This window comes from Diabrotica undecimpunctata, chromosome 9, assembly GCF_040954645.1.
Source record: "Diabrotica undecimpunctata isolate CICGRU chromosome 9, icDiaUnde3, whole genome shotgun sequence".
NCBI lineage: Eukaryota > Metazoa > Arthropoda > Insecta > Coleoptera > Chrysomelidae > Diabrotica > Diabrotica undecimpunctata.
The window spans coordinates 74,603,177-74,626,339 of record NC_092811.1 but is presented as its reverse complement, the minus strand read 5'-3'; the positions used below and the strand labels follow the sequence as shown (position 1 = coordinate 74,626,339).

Below are 23,163 nucleotides of genomic sequence, written 5' to 3'. Positions count from 1 at the left end.
ATCTCTTTATAATTACTATAATTAAATTAGCCAAATTACATAAAAAAACTTAAAGTCTTTCCTATACTACATTCAAATGTTGCGGGAATAAGCGTTCTTGAATACTTCATGCGCGAAAGCGAACCGATTTTGGAACATACCTTGTGTATTCATTGTTCATTGTCAAGGACACTAAAGTCAACCGTTCTTGGTCTTCTTGGTTCACTGTACCATGGCCAGCCAGCAGCGTGCCAACCTTCTCGTTTTTAGTTCAGTATCTCGTTTCTCAGTTTTTTATTTTATTAGATTTAAATGAATAAACATATTTATTTTACCTTAAAGACACGAATTGCAAAACATAATGAAATTAGAACAAAATATTAAATTTTGAAAAATTTACCGATTTTACTCCACAATCTACCGATTTGTTAAAAAAATTCTACCGATTTTATTTTTATACGTTTAGGAACCCCTGGGGAACACTAATGTTCAGTGAGCATGAACAAAAAAAAAGAAGAGAAGTACATAACCTATTATATCATATCACGTCAAGTCAATCAAAATAAAAACAATTGCAGTAATGCATGAGTTGTATAATCCAAAAATATATTTATTCTAAGTTATTGTAAATTTTTTAAAATATGATTAAAAAGAAACAACCTGTCATAATTAAATAATTCAGAAACATCAGTTTTCAGTATGTTTTACAGGTACCTTAGGACATTAAAAAAAAGCCCAACCAGAGCATTAAGATGTTTTTCAAACACTGCTACATCTTTGGACATACAGAAATTTCCAAACGAAGCCCAAGTTGTAATTTGTGGGGCTGGGGTGATGGGGGCTTCTGTAGCATATCACTTAGCAAAGCTAGGTTGGGGAAAGTATACTGTTGTCATAGAACAAAGTAGGTAAGAAAATATCAGTTTTGTTTTGCATTATTATTGATTATTCATAATCACAAAAATATGAAATATACGCAGGTAGCAATTTTAACCCTTAACTATAGACATTCCATTATTATACATTCCAGTCAGTATAAAATGGAGTCAAATTTAAAGTTAATAAAAAATGCATTACCTATGTATTTTTCTGTAGTGTCTAGATATGAGAGAACTGGTGAAATGACTGATTTTAATAATAAAATACGAGATTTTTAAAGAATAATCAATTACATGATAATTTTGGTAACATTTTTGGTCTAATGAAACAAACAGCCATAAATGCTATGAACAAAAATTTAAATTTTTTTTAAATAAATAAACTTAATATAGAAACATAAAATGGCATTTTACGAAAATCTATACATCCATGAGAAAAATTCTGCAAGAGGTAATATTGTCAAAAAAATTAAGTGGCACATTCCTTGCAAACTCTTGCTGTGCATTGCAAACATACGGGAGTCTTCCACATTATGCAAATATGAGTGGTTTTTCTTTCTTCAACGATTCAGTATCATGGTCTGTTCATAAATACACTGCATCTGAGTCCACCTCACTTGCGACAGAATCATTTTCCTCGTTCCATTTTTGCAAAATTTCCTCAAAATTTTTATCACCTAATTTAACCATCCTTGAAGGTCCGGGATGACTTCCAGGATCCATTTCTTTACTCTTTTCCTAAAAACATAAAAAATATAAACAGTTCACATTTTACACATATAAAACTAATTAAAAATATTTACTTAAAAACAGACCTCTGGTAAATTTTACTGGTTAAGATTTTTGATGTGCACTAAGAAAGAAGATATTCACAATACACGCTGACAGCTTTGATTAGTACTATTATACAAACTGCCTGAGAGGTACTGAGACGCATGAAATTGTAAGTGGTGGGGTTACCACGAATTCTGTGTTTTGGGACCCCCCACTGGTAAGAAATACCGGATCTCTGTAGTTAAGGGTTAATTATATATACCTGTTTATTAAGCATACACCCTCATCCATAAGGATCTATAGAACAAGTCATACTCAGCCACAAGCACCCATCTCTTGCCATACTGATCATCTATAGGTCTGTCTAAGCCTCACCTGGGCTGTGGCAGATTTGATCCGATGAAGCCTTGAGTTGAAGTGGATATCTGGATATAGTCTGATTCCATTGTTGGCATCCATCTTGTTGACCATTGCCAATGTATATCATAAGTATCACCAATTTTCCTAGCAGTTCTAATTGGAGGATTTCTAGATCTCAGTAGCTTGTACTCTTTTGTGATATGTGGCATATCTTCATGGATTGGTAGTTGTACATTGGCTTCAATTTTCTGAATATGTGTATTTATTGTATTGTTAAAATCCATATGCTAAATAAATCTATAGGTCCATCCTACACACCAGCATATTCTAGTCTATGTATAGATTGTCTCGAAGTGACTAGTCTGTATAGGGTAAATGCATAACATTGATACCATACTTCTTTGCAAACTTGTATTAAAGTAAATGTCACTTCTTACTACTTAGCCTAATCCATCTTTTGTGTTGAGGGTAGCTTAAGTACTAATGCCCACTAACGACCCTGTCTGGATTCCTTCTGTGAGTGGTTCTCAAACATAAATAATATTTGCTACAACATACTTGGGTTAAATTAAAATAAAATAGAAATTAAGAAATGACTTTTATTTATGTCACACAAGCAGTTTGTTTTTAATTCTACAGTATGTGCTAGCGATACAAACCATTTGTTTATAGATTTAAATAAAATTGAAGAAAATAAAACTAAAATATAAAGAAACATTTTATTTATATATTATTCCATTCAAAAGTTAAGGGAGGAAGGACTTTTAAAAACCGCACTGTATATGTTGGCAGTAACAAAACGTAGAAAAGTTGAAAATAAAAGAAGTCATTGTATTTAATTTCGTGTGTAAGTAATCGTAATTGTACACCATTATATTTAGTTCCTTTTTCTGTCAATTGCTGTCACATTTAGTTTCTGCTTCACTATCATCATCATCATTATTATCGTCACTGTCATCACTATCTCCGTTTTTTATAATTATAATAATTGGTTCGATATCATCCAACAAATTGTCAATTTCCCACATTTTTTTCTCTGTTGCTATTACATGGTTTACGTAGTTTTTCCGTTTCTCTGGCGTAATGACCTGGTACGTTGCTGTAATTAAATTTCGCATTTCAGCTTCTTTAAAATTCGCGTTGCGTCCAGCTTTATACCGTTTCACTTCACTCTAAACCATTTCGATGGGATTGAGTTCACAGTGATAGGGTGAGAGCCTCAGAATCTTCACATAGTGCTTTTTGGCAATATCTTCTATTATGTACATATCATATTTTGCTTTGAAGGCCGTAACCACATCAAGTAACTCACATTTTAGGTAGTCTTCTTCAAAAAATAGGTCCTTTAACAGAAGCCATTCTTGAATATATTTTTTTAGTGTTGAACTGTTGGGAATTTATTCTGACTTTCTGCTGTGATAGGAGGCATTGTCCATTACCACAACAGTTTTTTCTGGCAAATTTAGCATTAAGTTATTTTCGAACCAATCTTCAATGGTCGGTCCATCTATTTCGTTGTGGTAGTCCTGAGTATTTTTCTTTGCCAAAAACGTGTGCTCTGCTTCATCAACCAATCCACTGGTAGATCCTGCATGCAATAAAACGAACCGTGTACCACAAGCTGTTGGACCTTGGGCTTTTAATTGTGTTGTCAGACCACGAACAAAAGCATTGTGATGAGATGTAATTGTTTTATCAACCAATTCTTTTTTCACACTGTGTCCGATATTCACTCATGATTCATCCAAATACACTATGTTGTGTCCTTCTGCACGGTATTTACGAATTGCGCGTAAATAACGATGACGCCACGAGATGATCTCTGGTTTTTCAATCAAAATTGAATTTCTGCCACGTTTTATAAACACAAAATCCATATCACTCAGTAAGCGATGTAGCGTGGCCCGTGACAAGTTGGGCAAAGTTTCTTTACAGCTAATATGGTATTTATTGTTGGTGGTATGTTGTCACGAAAAAATTGATGAACTATTCTACGAATTTGACCCCTGACACCTTCATCGTACTTGTTGTCACGAGAATTACCAACCTTTTGCATCTTGGGCCTGCTCTTTGGAGATTGTAATCCAGCAGGTGATGAATATTCCTGTCCTGTGGTAGTTTCTATGCGAAACAGGGTCTTTTCGCAAACACCACTCATTTCTGACACTTTCCTAATTACACTTGATACAGAATCGTTGTTATCCTAATTAAGATGGTAATTAATAATATTCATTAGTATCTGCTTCTCTGAAAGTTTCAGAGCTTTTCCACGTTTCCATTGAACAATTTCCTCCATTTTGCGGTAAAAATTCGGCGTCAAATATAACAATAGCCAACAACAGACAATAACAATAATTGCCAACAGCAAATCACAACAACGGCCACCAACAAATAATAACTATAACAAAACAGTAACAGTACATCCGAGATGGTACAAATAATCGTAACTCGAATATGTTTACTCGCTCCGAAGAACAAATAAAGACTAATTAAGGCCCTGGATGTATCAAGCCTGAATAACTTAGAAGAAAGTATTTGCAGTTGATATCAACCAAAATTACAAATTCCTTACACATTATGGCAGTAATTAGCACCACAGGGACATAAGTAACATTTTAAATTTGGCAGTTAGTAGAAATTACTGGAATTATTTTATTATACTACTGCTACTAATAAAAAATAAAAGTTGATAAGTTACTACCAGAAACAAATAATGTATAGTATTATGTAAAATTATTAGCAAACGATATTTGTAAATTACATAAAATTGTACGTAAGGACTTGTTGAGAACTTCTGGTTTATTCCGTTTATTTTGATAGACAATAGAGAATGCCATCGCTCACTGCATAAAACTGGCAACGTCTTGGCGAAAGTCACACATTGCATGTCTTACTCTGTACAGACTAGTCACTTTGACACAAAGTATAGCAGATCTGTTTAGAATTTTACCCTACTGTTAGTCTTTTTGTTTTCTGACCATAGTTTATATAAACCATCCATTAATAATTAACCAACAAAGGATTATATATTTGTCAAACTAAATTATTATCACTGGTTTTAAGGAAGGCATTCTTTAAAATAAGATATAAAAAATTTAAGCAAAAAAGTTTATTTTAATTACCTTTTTTTTAACTTGGTACTTTTAACTAACTGGGTTAGTACTCTACTAACGTGGATAATGCAATATTTAATTTTATCTGAGAACTAATAACGAGCATATATTTTTTTATAATGAAATAGCTTTTATTTATCAATTTCCAGAAATATTTCCATTTTCTCAAGAATACTTTCAGTTAGCTTGTTTGAATTTGGCATATAATCTTATTGTTTACTGTTTTTTGTTTCTTATTTCTTCTACTTACCTTTAATATTTGTAATTTGTCTTACAAGTGAACAGTAAAACTGAACTACTGTTTACATTAAAAAACTGAAAATATATTCTATAACTGACATATTATAAGGAACAAAGAAAATTATAATATAAGTCAGGCTACTATCTTAGAAAAAAAAAATGATGACAGGGTAGGTCCTAGAAGACTACGACTTGGCTTTCTTAATAACTTGTTAATTGGTGTGAAATTACTTCAACCAAGGTATTTTGCAGTGACACATCTAGGGCATCCCAACAAGAACAACTTAAAATTATTAAAAACTGTATCTACAAAAGATTAATAATTAGGTTATTACTTATATCTGTTTTAGAATTGGGGGTGGTACAACTTGGCATTCTTCTGGTCTAATAGGTGTCTTCAAACCTAGTTTAGCACAAGTAAAATTAACCAAATCTAGTGTATCATTGTATAAGGAGTTAGAACAAAAAGGATTATCCACAGGATGGAAAGAATGTGGTAGTTTAAACCTAGCCAGATCCAGAGATAGAATGACAGTATTCCGAAGAATGAAAGCACAATCTGTGTGAGTCAATATTGTATACATTATACTTTTTAATCAAGATAATAATAATGATTTAATTTAATTTTTCATTTTGGGTACTATGGTAATCTATTAATTAGACAACATAATTTTGCTTCTTATTGTGTTTTGATTCTTTATTTTTAGGTCAAAGCTATGAATATTATTTTATATATTTTTGATTTGTTACAAGTTAACTAAGTACTTATAAAATAATTCTTTCAATGTAAGGTGAAAGTGTAAGGCCACAGAAAGACAACAACACAAGAAAGAGACAGTGGAACAAATATAGCTGAAGAACTGGAGAAGTAATGGATGACTAGATAGCTTCAACTTTCTTCCAGTTCTGAAGAAAAAGATTGCTAAAGAATGTAAAGATCATACAACAATAAGTTTAATGAGTCACACAGTAAAATTATTCTTAAAAGTTATACATAACAGTGTATATATAAAATTAGATTATGACATAAGCAACAAACAGTAGTTTTCAGAATGAAATGGGAAGTAGAGAAGCTTTATTCAGCTTCAACCTAGTGTAAACAAAGTTTCTACAGTAGACTCCCTCTATAACGAGAACTGAAATGGCAGACTAATTACCTCGTTATAAGCGGATCTCGTTATATCCAACAACAATAATATCAAAGAATATAGACGCTTATAATATTGTGCATACATATGAATATGTAGTTTTCTAAAACATTAACTTTCTATAGTGAAGCCATTCGGAGCAATATAAGATGCTAATAAATATTGTTTAAATGGCGTTTTTAAAACAAAGTTGTTTACTTTTATTGTCAAAAAGAGTTGTTTACTTTTACTGTCAATGATATACGTTTAAACAAAAAATCTGTAGTCTGCAAATATGTATAAAGCGTATAAAGTTATTTTGTCATTTTTGACTGCTTTAAATTGTCCAGTATTCTATCTATCATATTTTCTAAAGATGTGAAACAGTTTTATGTTTCTTCATTTGCGTTTTGTGCTTGGATAGATCTGACAACCTTTAAAACACTTTCCACATCTTGTCTATTAGGACCCATATTATTAGGCGTGAATGGTCAAGCCAATACAATGACACTTGTGAATCATAAATTTTACATTTCCGACTAAGAATCATAAATTGTAAGAAGTTTATTGCGGGCGGCCCGCAGTTAAAAAGGGTATTTATTTATAGCTACGGCCGGGCCAAAACGTAAAAAACACGTTTTTCAATCTTATTTTCTCTCGTTATAAGCAAATTTACCTCGCTATAAAAGGTTATAGTTCAATAGAAATTTCACGGGACATCTAATGTACCTCGTTATAAGCGAAACCTCGTAATAACCGTGTTCGTTATAAAGGGAGTATACTGTATTATTTACGAAGAAACCTAAGAATAATGCAAAACTCATGATATTTTGCTCGAACATCGAACATTAGCAACAATATAAGTATCTTGACACACAAGAACACATAAAAGATAATAAGGATTTCTCAATAGAACTAAGAGCACAAATTGAAATTGCACATTTATGAAAATGAAACAGTTCTTTTGTAATAAAACCTTAAATAATAACTTTAAAATGTCACCTCTATAAAAATCTCCATTAGCTCAACTAGTTTTCTGTCATATTATTCATTTAATAAATTGTCAAAATACTTTTCTTATCGCTTTTTGACATCCTTTTTGTGAACTAGTATTTTTTATTTTCATCTCGGATACATAATATCAATAAAATCTTTTGCTTTCTTAGACCATGTTTGGCTCTTTGGTTATTTTATATATTTTTGCTTCGCCCTCTATGGTATAAGGTGATTGTATAGATTTTTATACACTTTTGCTTTAGTTTTTGCAACTGCTACTTTCGCTTCCTTTTTGGTGACCTTAATGTTTTGAAGGTATATGTCCGATCTATTTTCTTAAAACTATGTAATTTAGTTATATATATATATATATATATATATATATATATATATATATATATATATATATATATATATATACTGAAAAAGCGATAAACGCTTGTCATCAACGCTGATCAAATAGAATACAAAACTCAAATATTTGGGTGTGCAGCGGAAGATAGGACAAAGAAGTACTCTTTTTAGTTAACCAAGCTTTCGCAAATCTTTATTTGCATCATCAGGGTGCTACAATAAACAAAATTAGTACAAAATACAGAAAAGAATTATTTTGCATCTTACACTAATTGAGGTTAGTTGTCGTGATGTTTAGATGTCGAGGGATCAAATGAGTTGCACATTTCATTTAATAAACATCACGACAACTAACCTCAATTAGTGTAAGATGCAAAATAATTCTTTTCTGTATTTTGTACTAATTTTGTTTATTGTAGCACCCTGATGATGCAAATAAAGATTTGCGAAAGCTTGGTTAACTAAAAAGACTACTTCTTTGTCCTATCTTCCGCTGCACACCCAAATATTTGAGTTTTGTATATATATATATATATATATATATATATATATATATATATATATATATATATATATATATATATATATATATATATATATATATATATTAATGTGATATTAAAAGTCAGATGTGCGCCAAGCAATTAATTAGCTAATTAATTAATTAATTAAACTTATTTAAATGATGCAATTATGATTTTATCACACTATTTAATTCTCTTATCTCAGGGTTATATTCGTGCTTCAATATCTATGCTTTACATATGATAGGTAAGGTCTAAGGAATATCGGAATAGTCATATATGATACAAAATTATATATTGAAATAAAATTCACACTCAAATATCTTAAACAAAAAATATCTCATATAAGGATTATCAAAATTTTGTTCTACGTACGTGAACCTTCAAAATTTAATGTTATACACTATATAAATTAAAATTTCAAATCAAAATTGTTGTTCTATATCTCCTGATAAATATTTCTATCTTTTCTGAAGCAATCAAAAAAAACTTTATTGATAAAGAAAAACTGACGAATGTTAAAAAAAACTATCTCTCTGATGATGAGTTGTCCAAATCCTTGTTCCTTGTAGCCTACACTATCTATTCTTAGCAGTTCCCTAGGTAATCAGCAATCTTACAACAAATTATTGCGAGCCTCTCGTCTTCAATGATCTCCTTCAGATGCACGTATCGTTCAAAAAAAAAAAAAAAACGCTAGCCTCTTCTCCTCCCGATAAACTGAATCTCTCGTTCCGGCCTGAACAGTGACTCTTGGAATATATAAGTAGAAATGTATGACTTACAATATTTTACTGGATCAGCTTCCGTCAGGATACACTTGGTCCACGAAAACTCACAAACATTCACTTCTAATGCTTACTATCCTTTGGGAACCGTCAAAGAACTACGACTGTTCGCCTTGCACCCTTGGAAAACAACTGATGATCTTTTTTTCCTCTAAAATCTAGCTAAACTCTCATTCATCTATCTCTCCCACTTTTTTTCACTCTTTGTCAATCAAAGTTCGTCATATTTATCCCCATTTAGATAACAAACAACAACCTTAACTACATTTATAACTTTCCTAAAAACTATTAACATGTTAATCGTTTCTACAAATTCTTAAAAACTAGCGGAGAAATATAATTTCTAAATTCTACCCTATTGTCTTTATTCACTGTACAAGTCCATTTGGAAAACCCGGTCGTATTGTTCAATTCACTACGTTCACTCAAATATATTTTACAAAGAAAATAATTTATGCATATCTTAAATTTTGTTTACTACAGGTAATCCAAAGATAATGGACTTTCATTTCTTTGAAATATCTTTCATAGTTTATCAGTTGAAATATTTTGAATTATTATATTTTATAATTTGAAATATATTAAGAGCAAACCAATATTATTTTTAATTTTACATAGCATAACAACTCTCCAGGATATCTTGAAAATCTATTTAGATGGTCTATTTAGTAATTTTAATTTTATCTTTGGCGGATAAAATGAATCATAACAACATCCCCGCCTTGTTTGAGATACAAATATTTTTTTTTATAAGTGAAAAAAATATTTTCTCTCAAACAAAATATTTCTCTTGTTATCATTTATCCTAACCAACTTCTTTTATTTTTCGTAAAGATTCAATTTTCTGGGAAGCCTGTTCTTGTCTTAGAGCCATATCTTTCTCGAGCAGCTTCCTCACCCCTTTAACACTACTGCCAAAGTCGCAACAACACTTTGATCCCATTTTAGGATCGTACTGCAAACTGATCTGGTTGAAGATCTCTTTAGTTTCATTCGCTATCGAATCCAGTTTAGCTGATGCTGAAAAAGCTTTCCTGTATGTTTTTTGTGAGTTTTTGTAACCGATATTTTTTTGGTACGCGCAGATGAATCAGGTATTTGAGATCCTTGTTTCTGCAAGTTTTCTACATCAAAGCTTGATCTTAAATTCGAAAAAACATTTACTGGCTGTAACATAAGATTCCAATTTTCCAATTTTTCGTTTTTGTTCTCCTAAAAGTCTTAACAATCTGTCAATTTTCATGTTTAAACTTTCTTCTATAAATGTAAATTTATTTAGGCGATCCATAAGTCCTTTTTTGTCATCAGTTTTCATTGCCAGCAACATCTGCAAATTTTTCTTTTCAAATTTTACAGCTTCCAACTCGGAAATTAATTCCTTTTTCTCCATCTCGCATACTTCTTCTTTAAACACTCCCGTTTCAATTATATCTTTTCCCTTTTCTTTTATCAAACCTGATTTTTCTTTATCTTCCTCGGCTGAACTCATCTCTTCTTTTGCGGAATTCTCTATTCCATTTTTTAATTTTGATTTCGGTTTTTTCTTCTTTCTCTGTCCTTGCTTCGTTGTCAAATTCATTTCTACCGTTTGTTCTTTGCTTAAATCATCAGTTTTCCGATTCTCATGTTTCTTGTCCTTTTCCGTGTTTTCTTCACATTTTATTTTTCTTTCGTCCTCATTTTGTTCACGTGTGTTCACTGTCCATAATATTTCTTCACAAAATTCTGGACTCTCGTCCATAATTGCCATTTCTTCTTTGTCCTCATCCTTTATTTCTTCTTCTGGTTTTTCTCTATCTTCAATTTCCATTTGTTATTCCGAGCACCACGTTTCTACTCCTTTCGTTTCTCTTATGATCACTTCCTTTTCTTCCTGCTTCCTTTCTGTTTTATCGTCGGTTGCCACCAATTCTTCTGTACCTTCTATTTCCTGTTTTTCTCTTGTCTCCACCTTGTTTTCCTGCCTTCTTTTCGAACTCTTCTTCTTTTTCTTCCTTCTCTTTTTCTCTTCTGATTGATTTTTTTCTTGTCCTTTCGGTTTATCCTCTACGGTCATATTGATTTCTTTATGTTTTTCCTGTTAGTTTATTCTTTCAAAAATTTTTGTCCTATCTGTTCCCTTTTGTTCTTCTGTGTTGTCTGGTTCTGCTCTGATTTCCAGTTTATTTTCCGAAAAATTAATGGTGATATGTTTTTCACTTAATTCATCAATTCCCGCAATCATATCATGATTTAAATCTTCGATCACCACACATTGCATAATATGGAATTGGTCTCCCACTCTAATCCGTACTCCTAAACCTTCGTTTACTGTCGTCAATTTTTTTATTGTTTGCACCCACTAAAGCAGCCCTAGGAATCTTATACACAAATCTCTCAAAATTTAATTCTTTTACTAGTTTTTTATTGATTAACGATATCTCCGATCCAGAATCAATCAAAATTTTAATCGCTTTATGTTTTATAAAGGCATCTAAAAATATTAGATTGGAATTAGAATTTTGTCGTTCGTTTCCCTCCAACTGTGTAAACTCTCTCGGGTGACAAAATATACCGGAGAGTTTTTTACTTTTGTTTAGTGGATCCTGTCTGGATTCGTTGCATACATCTTCTTCCTCGTTTTCTATTGCTACATGATTTATCTCCCTTCTATTTTGTCGTTGGAAGCTCTGATTATTTCTACCGTCCCTTTGTTCGTTCGTATTCCTATTCGGAGGATTTTGTGCAACTCTGTTCCTGTTGTGATTTTCATATGTTCTATTTTGTGTGTCATTCCTATTATCATAATTTTGTTGTCTAGTGTAATTGTGGTATTCTCTTGGCCTATATTCATTTGTTGATCGGGGATGTCGGTTTCTCTGGTCATAATTTGATTGATACCTTCTTTCCGGTCCATTGTATTGGTCATATTGTCTTCTGTTTCTCATTTCTCTTCTTTTCGCTTCTTTTAATTGAAGGAATTGGCAAAAACTATCAATATCTTGATAGTTTCTCAAAATCACGTGATCCTCCAACGTTTCTTCGAAATGTCTGCTTATCATTTCTACCAGTTGTTCGGTAGAGTATTTGTAATCTAGATATTTTGAATTGTTATATATCTGCAAAGCATATCTTTCTTCAGATATTCCCATTTTCTCGTGATATTTTCCATTCTGTAGCTCTTGGTTGATTTCCCTTTGTTTATTTTTCCCCCAGAAATAATTGAGAAATTTATTTTCGAAATCTGTCCAATTTTCAAACTCATCTTCTTTGCTTTCATACCATAACGCTGCTTCTTCTTTCAGATGGTTTCTAATTGTTTCTTTGCAATCGTCAAAATATCTAACATGTTGCAATTTAGTTTTTAAATTTTTAACAAACGGTACTGGGTGTGTTTTTCTAATATCCCCGCCAAATTGTATTTTCGCCTCGCTTGTTCCATGGACGATAACTTCTTTTCTCTCTGCTAGTCTTAGTACAATTTCTGCAATATGTTTTTCATTTTGCTTTAATCTCCTTTCTACTTCTTTCCTGTCTTCTTGTAGCGCCATTTCAAATTTTTCTTCTAACTGATCTAATTCCTTTTTCTGGCCAATCTTGATTTCCTTCCATCTTATTTTCTACTCTCTTTTCTTGTTCTCCCATTTTATTTTTAATTTCATTAATCTCTTCTATTTGTTGTATCAGTTCTTTCTTTATCCCCTCAACACATCCTTTAATTTCCTGTTCATAGTTTTCCAGACGCTGCTCTATATTGCTCATTGTTTGTTTTGTTTCATCCATTTTTAGTGATGTTTCTTTTTGGTTTTTCTCTATTGTTTGTTTTGTTTCTTGTTGATTTCTATCCATTTTCTTTGATGTTTCATTCATTGTTTGTGTCTGTATTTGCATCATTGCTAATAATTTTTCTAACATCCCTGTTTCTTTTCTTTCCTCCATTATTGTAGCATTTCCTTCATTATCCGATCCTTCTTCAACAATTGTTTCCTCTTCTCTGTTATCCTCCTTCCTTTCTTGCATTTTGCTTTGACTTCTTGTGGTCGACATGTTGTTTCTTTTCGTTACTGTTTTTGTCCCCGCCAAATGTGACATTTTACCACACTCTATATGTTGCAGAACAGGACAAATATTTCTCCCCAAATTTAATAAATTTTCACGACAAATATCAAATATGCAATCCGTAAAATTCAAATAATTCAAAATAAATATCAAATGTACGATTGGTAAAGAAAATAAAAATCAAATAATTCAAAAGCAGTAAATATCAACTAACTACGATCAATCAATAAATCAAATTTTTGTCCACTGGAAAAATTGTCAAAATACTTTCAAATTCAAATTCCCTCAATGTTATTTTTTAATCTCTGGACCACCTGTACTTATTCCAGATCTCTTTCCCTACCATCATACGTAAAGCTGCGATATTTTCAAGCCACCACGTTTTGGAAGCCAGTTTATGTGATATTAAAAGTCAGATGTGCGCCAAGCAATTAATTAGCTAATTAATTAATTAATTAAACTTATTTAAATGATGCAATTATGATTTTATCACACTATTTAATTCTCTTATCTCAGGGATATATTCGTGCTTCAATATCTATGCTTTACATATGATAGGTAAGGTCTAAGGAATATCGGAATAATAGTCATATATGATACAAAATTATATATTGAAATAAAATTCACACTCAAATATCTTAAACAAAAAATATCTCATATAAGGATTATCAAAATTTTGTTCTACGTACGTGAACCTTCAAAATTTAATGTTATACACTATATAAATTAAAATTTCAAATTTGCTTCAGAAAAATCTTTTCTAAAGCAATTAAAAAAAAACTTTATTGATAAAGAAAAACTGACGAATGTTAAAAAAAAACTATCTCTCTGATGATGAGTTGTCCAAATCCTTGTTTCTTGTAGCCTACACTATCTATTCTTAGCATTTCCCTAGGTAATCAGCAATCTTACAACAAATTATTGCGAGCCTCTCGTCTTCAATGATCTCCTTCAGATGCACGTATCGTTCAAAAAAAAAACGCTAGCCTTTTCTCCTTTCGATAAACTGAATCTCTCGTTCCGGCCTGAACAGTGACTCTTGGAATATATAAGTAGAAAAGTATGACTTACAATATTTTACTGGATCAGCTTCCGTCAGGATACACTTAGTCCACGAAAACTCACAAACATTCCCTTCTAATGCTTACTATCATTTGGGAACCGCCAAAGAACTACGACTGTTCGCCTTGCACCCTTGGAAAACAACTGATGATCTTTTTTTCCTCTAAAATCTAGCTAAACTCTCATTCATCTATCTCTCCCACTTTTTTTCACTCTTTGCCAATCAAACTTCGTCATATTTATCCCCATTTAGATAACAAACAACAACCTTAATTACAATTATAACTTTCCTAAAAACTATTAACATGGTAATCGTTTCTACAAATTCTTAAAAACTAACGGAGAAATATAATTTCTAAATTCTACCCTATTGTCTTTATTCACTGTACAAGTCCATTTGGAAAACCCGGTCGTATTGTTCAATTCACTACGTTCACTCAAATATATTTTACAAAGAAAATAATTTATGCATATCTTAAATTTTGTTTACTACAGGTAATCCAAAGATAATGGACTTTCATTTCTTTGAAATATCTTTCATAGTTTATCAGTTGAAATATTTTGAATTTTTATATTTTATAATTTGAAATATATTAAGAGCAAACCAATATTATTTTTAATTTTACATAGCATAACAACTCTCCAGGATATCTTGAAAATCTATTTAGACGGTCTATTTAGTAATTTTAATTTTATCTTTGGCGGATAAAATGAATCATAACAATATATATATATATATATATATATATATATATATATATATATATATATATATATATATATATATATAGTATATTTCCTCTATAACGAACACGGTTATTAAGAGGTTTCGCTTATAACGAGGTATATTAGATGTCCCGTGAAATTTCTATTGAACTGTAGCCTTCTATAGCGAGGCAAATTTGGTTATAACGAGGAAAAATAAGATCGAGAAACGTGTTTTTTACGTTTTTGACCCGGCCGTGGTTATAAATAAATACCCTTTTTAAGTGCCCCGCAATAAACTTAACTGTCACCCGCAATAAACTTCTTTACAATAAATACAACTGTTTCACATCTTTAGAAAATATGATAGATATAATGATCTGGACAATTTAAAGCAATCAAAAATGACAGACTTCTTCCAATTGCAGAAGCAATAATTTATGTTATCCTTGAAAATACGCTTTATACAGATTTACGGAATACAGATTTTTTGTTTTAACGTATATCATTGACAATAAAAGTAAACAACTGTTTTTTGTTTTAACTTATTTTATTGACAATAAAAGTAAACAACTTTTTTCAAAAACGCCATTCAAACAATATTTATTAGCATCTTATATTGCTCCGAATGACTTCACTATAGGAAGTTAATGTTTTAAAAAACTACATATTCATATGTATGGACTGATTATTATTGTTGTCTGATATAACGAGATCGGCTTATAACGAGGTAATTAGTCTGACATTTCAGTTCTCTCAGTATATATATAAACTAAGGAACACTCGAAGAGTGGTGGGTTTTTCGGTCAAAGTGGAGAAATAAAAGACAAAGCAGGTGGCTACTTCATCTATTTATTGAAGACGTTTCGCTTTCTGCTCAGAAAGCATCATCAGTTCATCTAAAAAGAACAATATGAAAAACCAAACATCCATAGAGAAGTTATAACATGTGTTACCTTACAAAGACATGTAGCAGTCAATGACATTAAATGTGTGAAAAAGCTTACGATACTGGACATTTAGAGATAAAGTTGTCTAAACAATTAATTGAAACTAGGTACACTTCCCGTCATATAAAACTGGTACACTTTTTTTTCCCAATGTAAACCTGTGTTCAGACTGGACACAATGGTTCGTGAATCAATTCGTTGTTGCCATCACAGATAACGGAATTTCAGTAAATTTAAATAAAACGTAAGACGTGAAAAATAACATTCAAAAATGTATAAAGTCTTTAGATAGGTATTATTTTTATTATTAACAACAAAAAACCGTATCTAATAAATTTAGTAACCAGAGAGAGGATTGAGTTAATGTCCAAAATTTTGAACGATATTTAAACTTAGGGTATTGGCACAGAGAACATTGGAATACATCTACTGTAATTTTATACTTCAATTACTTACAGAACACAAACTGTTGACTGTATGTTATGTTAATAAGTTTAGTAACAGGCAAACTACCTAAATTAACGATAAATATGGAAAACTAACATTATACTTTATCCTACGTAGATTATAAACTATAAAATATCCGTGGCGAAAAATGCTTTTCAAAACGTGACAGTACTACATTACAAGCCAATATCGCACTGTAATGTTCCTTATGGAGATTGAATCTACACCCTAATTGTAATCCGTTTTTATCTATAAATAGACTATGTATTACTTTTTTTATATTATTATGTATAAAATGTAAACAAAAACATTTACCTACCCATTCAGATGCATATTTTTTTCAAAATTAAATGATTTACGGTATATAAATGATAATGAGAATAAAATTAAGCAGAGTAAGATATCATCGTCTGTCTTAAAAAATCCTCTTATAACTGAAAAATGTTGGTTTAGTATCTATAGATGTTATCAGTGCATGAAAACTTCCCGAACATATCCGAACGATTAAACATAAAAATTAAACATAAAAAATATTGCTTGCCATCAGTCAGATTTGACAAGTTTGTCAAAGTGAATTTTTAAAGATGCCACGTCAGTTAAGTCAGTTTGATAAAACGAGAATAATTTTAAAAATAGAAGATGGTTGGTCTATTCGACAACTGGTTCAAGAGTTAAATAGAAGCAAAACCACAACATTAAAAAAATGGGAAAACGAGCAGACTTTGGATAGAAGGTGAGGGAGTGGGAGACCAGTTATTACTACAGCCCAACAAGATGAAACATTAACTAATTATTTAAGAGCGTATCCCTTCCATACGGCAAGGCAAGCAAAAGTTAACACAAACTTTAATGCTTCTATAACTACAGCATTAAGGAGAATTAGAAGAACAGATTTAAAAAATTGTGCAGCCGCCCGAAAATACAAATTTAGCGAGAAACATAAACAAAGTAGACTCCTATTTGCTTTAAATTACGTTTTAAATGATCCAGTCAATTTTTGGGACCGTGTAATTTTTACTGATAAAAAAGTATTCCAGTCTCATTATGATGGCCATATTAGAATTTATAGACCGCCTCGAAATAGGTTTAACGAAAACTATATTTTATCAAGTGATAAGTCCGGACGGTTCTCTGTAAATGTTTGGACTTGGATGTATAGAGGAGGTTTAGGAATGTGTTGGAGAATTGAAGGACGATTCAATACTGAAACCTATTTACATATAAAAGATAATGTGATGTTGCCATCGGTTAGGGAAATTTTCCCCAACAATATTTTTATTTTCCAGCATGACAACTGTTTAATCCACACAGCCCACCGTGTACGGGATTACCTTATGGAAAATAGCATTGAAGTTCTTCCATGGCCCTCTAAAAATCCAGATATTAATCCAATAGAGAACGTTTGGGGACTTATGATCAACAAAATACAAAAATTAAATGTAGTTCCCCAAAACAGGGATCATTTATGGACCATCATTGAAGAAACATGGGAAAGCTTGGCCGAAGATGAAAATTTGTCACTAAATTTAATAAACTCAGTTCCCAGACAAGAAGTGATTAATAATAATGAAGCTATGACAAAATATTAACTGTTCGAATTGTAATACATATATTTAAATTTCACACTTGTTCACTGCAAAAATTATTCATTTTTTATTAATTTCAAATTAAATTTTAAATTTTTCCAGTGGGTTTTATTTACTGAAGTATTCCACAACTCAATACAGTTTTGTGCTACACTTTACGAGAAACCAATCACACCTCTCGATTTGAAATTAAACAATAATTTAAAGTCGTGTCTATATTTATTATCTATCATTATTTTTGAATTGAAATATTTTCATAAATTATAATAAAACACGAATCAATGTATGGGTACTGAGATAATGGAAAATTTCAAAATTAATAGAATTTTTTAATGCTGATCGAGAATGCTTTTAGCTGGTTTTAGCTGGTTTGATATAATATTTTCGTTGAACTGGCAACGGTGCCTTTGAAATTAGAATGACACATATGAAAAGCTCAACTTACACAACTTGAAAAACACGATTTTCGGTTATAAGAGTTGTACCAGTTTTTTATGACGCGAACGGTACAGTTTACAAATTAACAGACTTAGCACAGCAAAAGAACATGTGATAATCATACATGTATATAAAAAATTATTATAAAAAACTTAAGTAAAAAACATTAAAATGATATGTAGAGAACTAGAAAGATCATGAGATGCACTTCCAACAATTTATTTATAATCAGTTAAATTTTGATTTTGACTTTAGGTAACATTATTGAATTATTTAAGCTTAAAATATAGCATTTAAAAGTAAAAAAAATGAAGTTACCAGTCTTTAGCTTACTGAGTGCCGAAGGTAAATGAATTAACAGGTGTAACACCCACGCCAACAACGTGAAAAGACATTGGCCTTGAGGTCAAAATATGACAGAACAGCAAGGCGAAATACCAACCTCTAGTGCAATAGAGCGGTACATTTAAAGAGTATGATAAATTTGGGTGACAACTTGTCATTAAAAAGCCAAAAAATGAAAGGAAAAGGTGGTTAAGATCACCATTTTCCCCCAGTGATTGGTTTAGTCAATCCAAAATATCATATATTATAATATTTGCGTTGTGACTGGTTAGCCAGCCAACAGGTGAAGATTAATTCAACTTCCACAGTCCAAGGTTCATAGCATTTGGAACTGTGAATGAAAAAGATTCTATGAATCAGTTTCAATAACAACTTTAATATTGTTGATTCTTTTCACTTAAGTGAATTTATTAATAACTTTGAACTTCCACAAGGTTACATTTTACTGAGTTTTGATGTGGTATCTCTTTTCACTAATTTACCTCTCTCTAGTGTTATTACCTCCTTAAGAAATCATTGGAATTCCATCCAACCTAACTGTCCTGTATCCTGGGATGTATTTGAAGAACTGTTGCAATTAGTATTTGACACTAACTTTTTGGTCTTTAATGACAAATATTATCTTCAAATATTTGGGACACCTATGGGTTCCTCAATCTCTCCCATTCTAGTTAATTATGTACTGGATGATTTAGTTTCTGACCGTTTGGGTCTTTTAGATTTTCAAATCCCTTTTATTAAGCGGTATGTTGATGACTTATTACCAGCCTTACCCCCAGACAAGATTCAGGCCACCTTGTCTTTGTTCAATGAGTTTGATCCTCATTTGCAGTTCACTGTTGAACTTAAGGACTCTAACACTAATAGTATTCCCTTCTTAGACATGCGTGTCATTAGAATGGGAGATAACACCCTAACCACAAGTTGGTATAGGAAACCAATGGCCTCTAATAGGTTTCTCAACTACCACTCTTGTCATCCTTTTAAATATAAATTAAACTTAATAATTAAAGCTTTAAGCTGCAGGCTAAATAGACTAACACATCCGTTTAATCGAAGGGAATCCCTTCAATTACTTAAAAATATTCTGATTGAGAATTCCTATCCATCCTCCCTTATTAATAAATACCTTTACTTACAAAGCTACTTCTTCTTTAAATGACATACCCAATGGTGACCAACTTAGAATAATATCAAATAATTCCATAGATAACACTGTTCTGCCTAATACTGTACTTGGGACTCCAACTACCCATTACTCATATCTACCTTATTTTCCTCAAATTACTGAGAAACTCGTTAAACTGTACAAACAGAATAACGTACCTTTTAAAATTGCAGTTAAGAATGCGAAGACTGACAGAAATTTGTTTTCTAAAACTAAAACACCCTTGTTCCTTCTGGAACAAGTTAATGTAATCTATCATATACCTTGTGCTAAGTGTGACTCATGTTACATCGGTCAGACAGGGAGATCACTGAAAGGGCGTCTTATGACACACCGCAGTGATATCAACTTATCTAAACATACTTGTGCTCTTGCCCAGCATGCTATTAACTCTAAGCACAAAGTGAACTTTAATGAAGTTAAAATTCTTGGCAATGAACGCAACCTCGTCAAAAGACAGTTCTTGGAAATGTGTTCAATACTAAAACACCCAAATGCTCTTAATAAGAGAACTAACATTAGTAACTTGAGCCAAATTTATCATGCATTAATTTTGCAGAATTAGGCTTAATGTGTTGTTTACTTTAAATTGTCCCATCAGGTGTTTTTATCATATTTTCATATTTAATAAATTCAAATAAAAATAAAATAAATTATTTTTTCTTTATTAACTTAGATTCATCAACTTACATTTTATTAACTGTTTTGTCAGTATCACTTTTACATACATTAAGTAATTAGTACACAGTTCCAAATGCTATGAACCTTGGACTGTGGAAGTTGAATTAATCTTCACCTGTTGGCTGGCTAACCAGTCACAACGTAAATATTATAATATATGATATTTTGGATTGACCTCACATGCTTTGTTCTTTGGTTTACTAAACCAATCACTGGGGGAAAATGGTGATCTTAACCACCTTTTCCTTTCATTTTTTGGCTTTTTAATGACAAGTTATCACCCAAATTTATCATACTCTTTAAATGTACCGCTCTATTGCACTAGAGGTTGGTATTTCGCCTTGCTGTTCTGTCATATTTTGACCTCAAGGCCAATGTCTTTTCACGTTGTTGTGTTACACCTGTTAATGCATTTACCTTCGGCACTCAGTAAGCTAAAGACTGGTAACTATGTATGATTATCACATGTTCTTTTGCTGTGCTAAGTCTGTTAATTTGTAAACTGTACCTAGTTTCAATTAATTGTTTATACAACTTTATCTCTAAATGTCCAGTATCGTAAACTTTTTCACACATTTAATATCATTGACTGCTACATGTCTTTGTAAGGTAACACACATGTTATAACTTCTCTATGGATGTTTGGTTTTACATATTGTTCTTTTTAGATGAACTGATGATGCTTTCTGAGCAGAAAGCGAAACGTCTTCAATAAAAAGATGAAGTAGCCACCTTCTTTGTCTTTTATTTCTCCACTTTGACCGAAAAACCCACCACTCTTCGAGTGTTCCTTAGTTTATATTGGATTGACGGTCGTACTCCTTTTCTCGATATATATAGAAATGTTTCTTCAACGTTGAGTTTCCCAAAAAAAATCTTTATTTCGAAAATAAAAGTTACAATTTTGAGAAATTCTACAAACTACTACATTTAATGATTTTAAACTTGACTATTGAAACATAATAATTACAATAATAATAAAAATATTGATTTCTTCCTATTTATAACGTCGGATATCGGAATCTGCTGATTCTTAATAGTAAGGGAGCTTATGGCTACATTTCTCCCCCCTCCATTGGTTGGGACTTCGTCCTCGAAGTTTTGGTTACTTCGGCTATCAGCTCGTCTAATATCTGGATCTGGGCAGGATGCAATTTTTCTCCAAATAGGATTTTGGAAATTCGTTTTCTTTTCCTAATTAGGAAGATTATTAGGAAAGCTAAAATAGTTAAAAATATTAAAACAGAAGTGGTGCTCAGTCCTATTGATAATCGGGGTGGTACTTCTATGGTATCTATTGGTTGAATTTGGCCATGTGTCTCTGGGATTGTTAATTTTTCAATTTTCATCTCATGGTTTGGTATTAATTTTATTGGAACAATTTTTGGAATGGAAATGTCTTGAGACGTCTTTTTATTAAATTGGATACCTTCAATCATTATGGGTACATCTGTCGTCAAGAGGCTGGTTGAATTAATTTCTATCTGCTGGATTCTCATTGGGTGAACTATTCCTAGCAATATGACTTTGCTGGTTTCTTGGAAAAAGTTCTCTGTGATTAATGTTATTGTGCAATTATCTACATTGTGTAACAAAATTATATTTCTCCACTTTGGGCGCTACTGTAACAAATATAGTAGGCAGATCCCTTGGGACTATGTCCCTGATGTTATAAAATCTGTAGAGTAGTGTGAAGATAAGTTTGAAACTAAATTAAAATAAGAGTTGAAACTGAATGCAGTTAGGCTAGCTGGGTATGCTTGAGACTGGCCAGTTGATACTCAAGGTAGGGTTAGGCCTATTTGCATGCCCTGAGAGAACAGTAAAGAATAGAAAAGATGTATATTAACTAAGGAAATATAAGAATAACCAAAACGAACTAAGGGTAAGTACTGACAACAGGAATATATGAGAGAAGAATGATTTGGGCGCCAGGGAAGATGTTTACTGGACTCTTAGTCTAACAAACACTTCACCTAGTGACTTTATTGCTGCTGCTAACTATGTTTTCTGTAACTAGATATAACTTTATTAAAAAAAAAGGTTGTTTAATAAAACAGATTATTACTTATAACCCAATTTAATAATAATAAAATAGAAAAACCTGTAAACCGTAATATACAATTTAACTTAAATACCCTATCATACAAAAAACCTATTGATCCCTATTTACAATATATTTACACACTCTAATATGCTAGAAAAGTAGGAACTTTTATTATGAAGTTTTATTCATGAATTAAAACAAAATTTACTACAACCAACCTATTTATATATATTAAAACAATTATTACCCTTCCCTATATTTAACACAATGTATCAGTTCGACAATTTCTAAGTTGATTCCAATCAGATAACCTGTAAATATATTAGTATATAAGTTTTATTCATGAATTAAAACAAAATTTACTACAACCAACCTATTTATATATATTAAAACAATTATTACCCTTCCCTATATTTAACACAATGTATCAGTTCGACAATTTCTAAGTTGATTCCAATCAGATAACCTGTAAATATATTTCAATTGGTCTGTTCAGAAAGGAACAGATCCAAGATAAATCAGTGACGTTACCAGTAGGGCTGTAAAAATACAAAATGGACCTT

At 31.4% G+C, this 23,163-nt stretch overlaps 1 protein-coding gene across 4 annotated transcripts in view; it reads left to right on the top strand.

Annotated features, from left to right (window-relative positions):
• The first annotated feature begins 260 nt into the window (after window positions 1-260).
• The window catches only part of LOC140450148 (pyruvate dehydrogenase phosphatase regulatory subunit, mitochondrial), a 767,651-nt gene continuing 744,748 nt past the window's right edge, over window positions 261-23,163 (top strand). For 2 of the 4 annotated variants that reach the window (XM_072543594.1, XM_072543595.1), the window contains exons 1-2: window positions 261-887; window positions 5,695-5,907. In XM_072543594.1, the coding sequence (XP_072399695.1) occupies window positions 679-887; window positions 5,695-5,907 (422 nt within the window). In that variant the 5' untranslated portion in view covers window positions 261-678. The remainder of the gene's footprint in view (window positions 888-5,694; window positions 5,908-23,163) is intronic. The other 2 variants (XM_072543593.1, XM_072543596.1) reach the window with 1 other exon arrangement.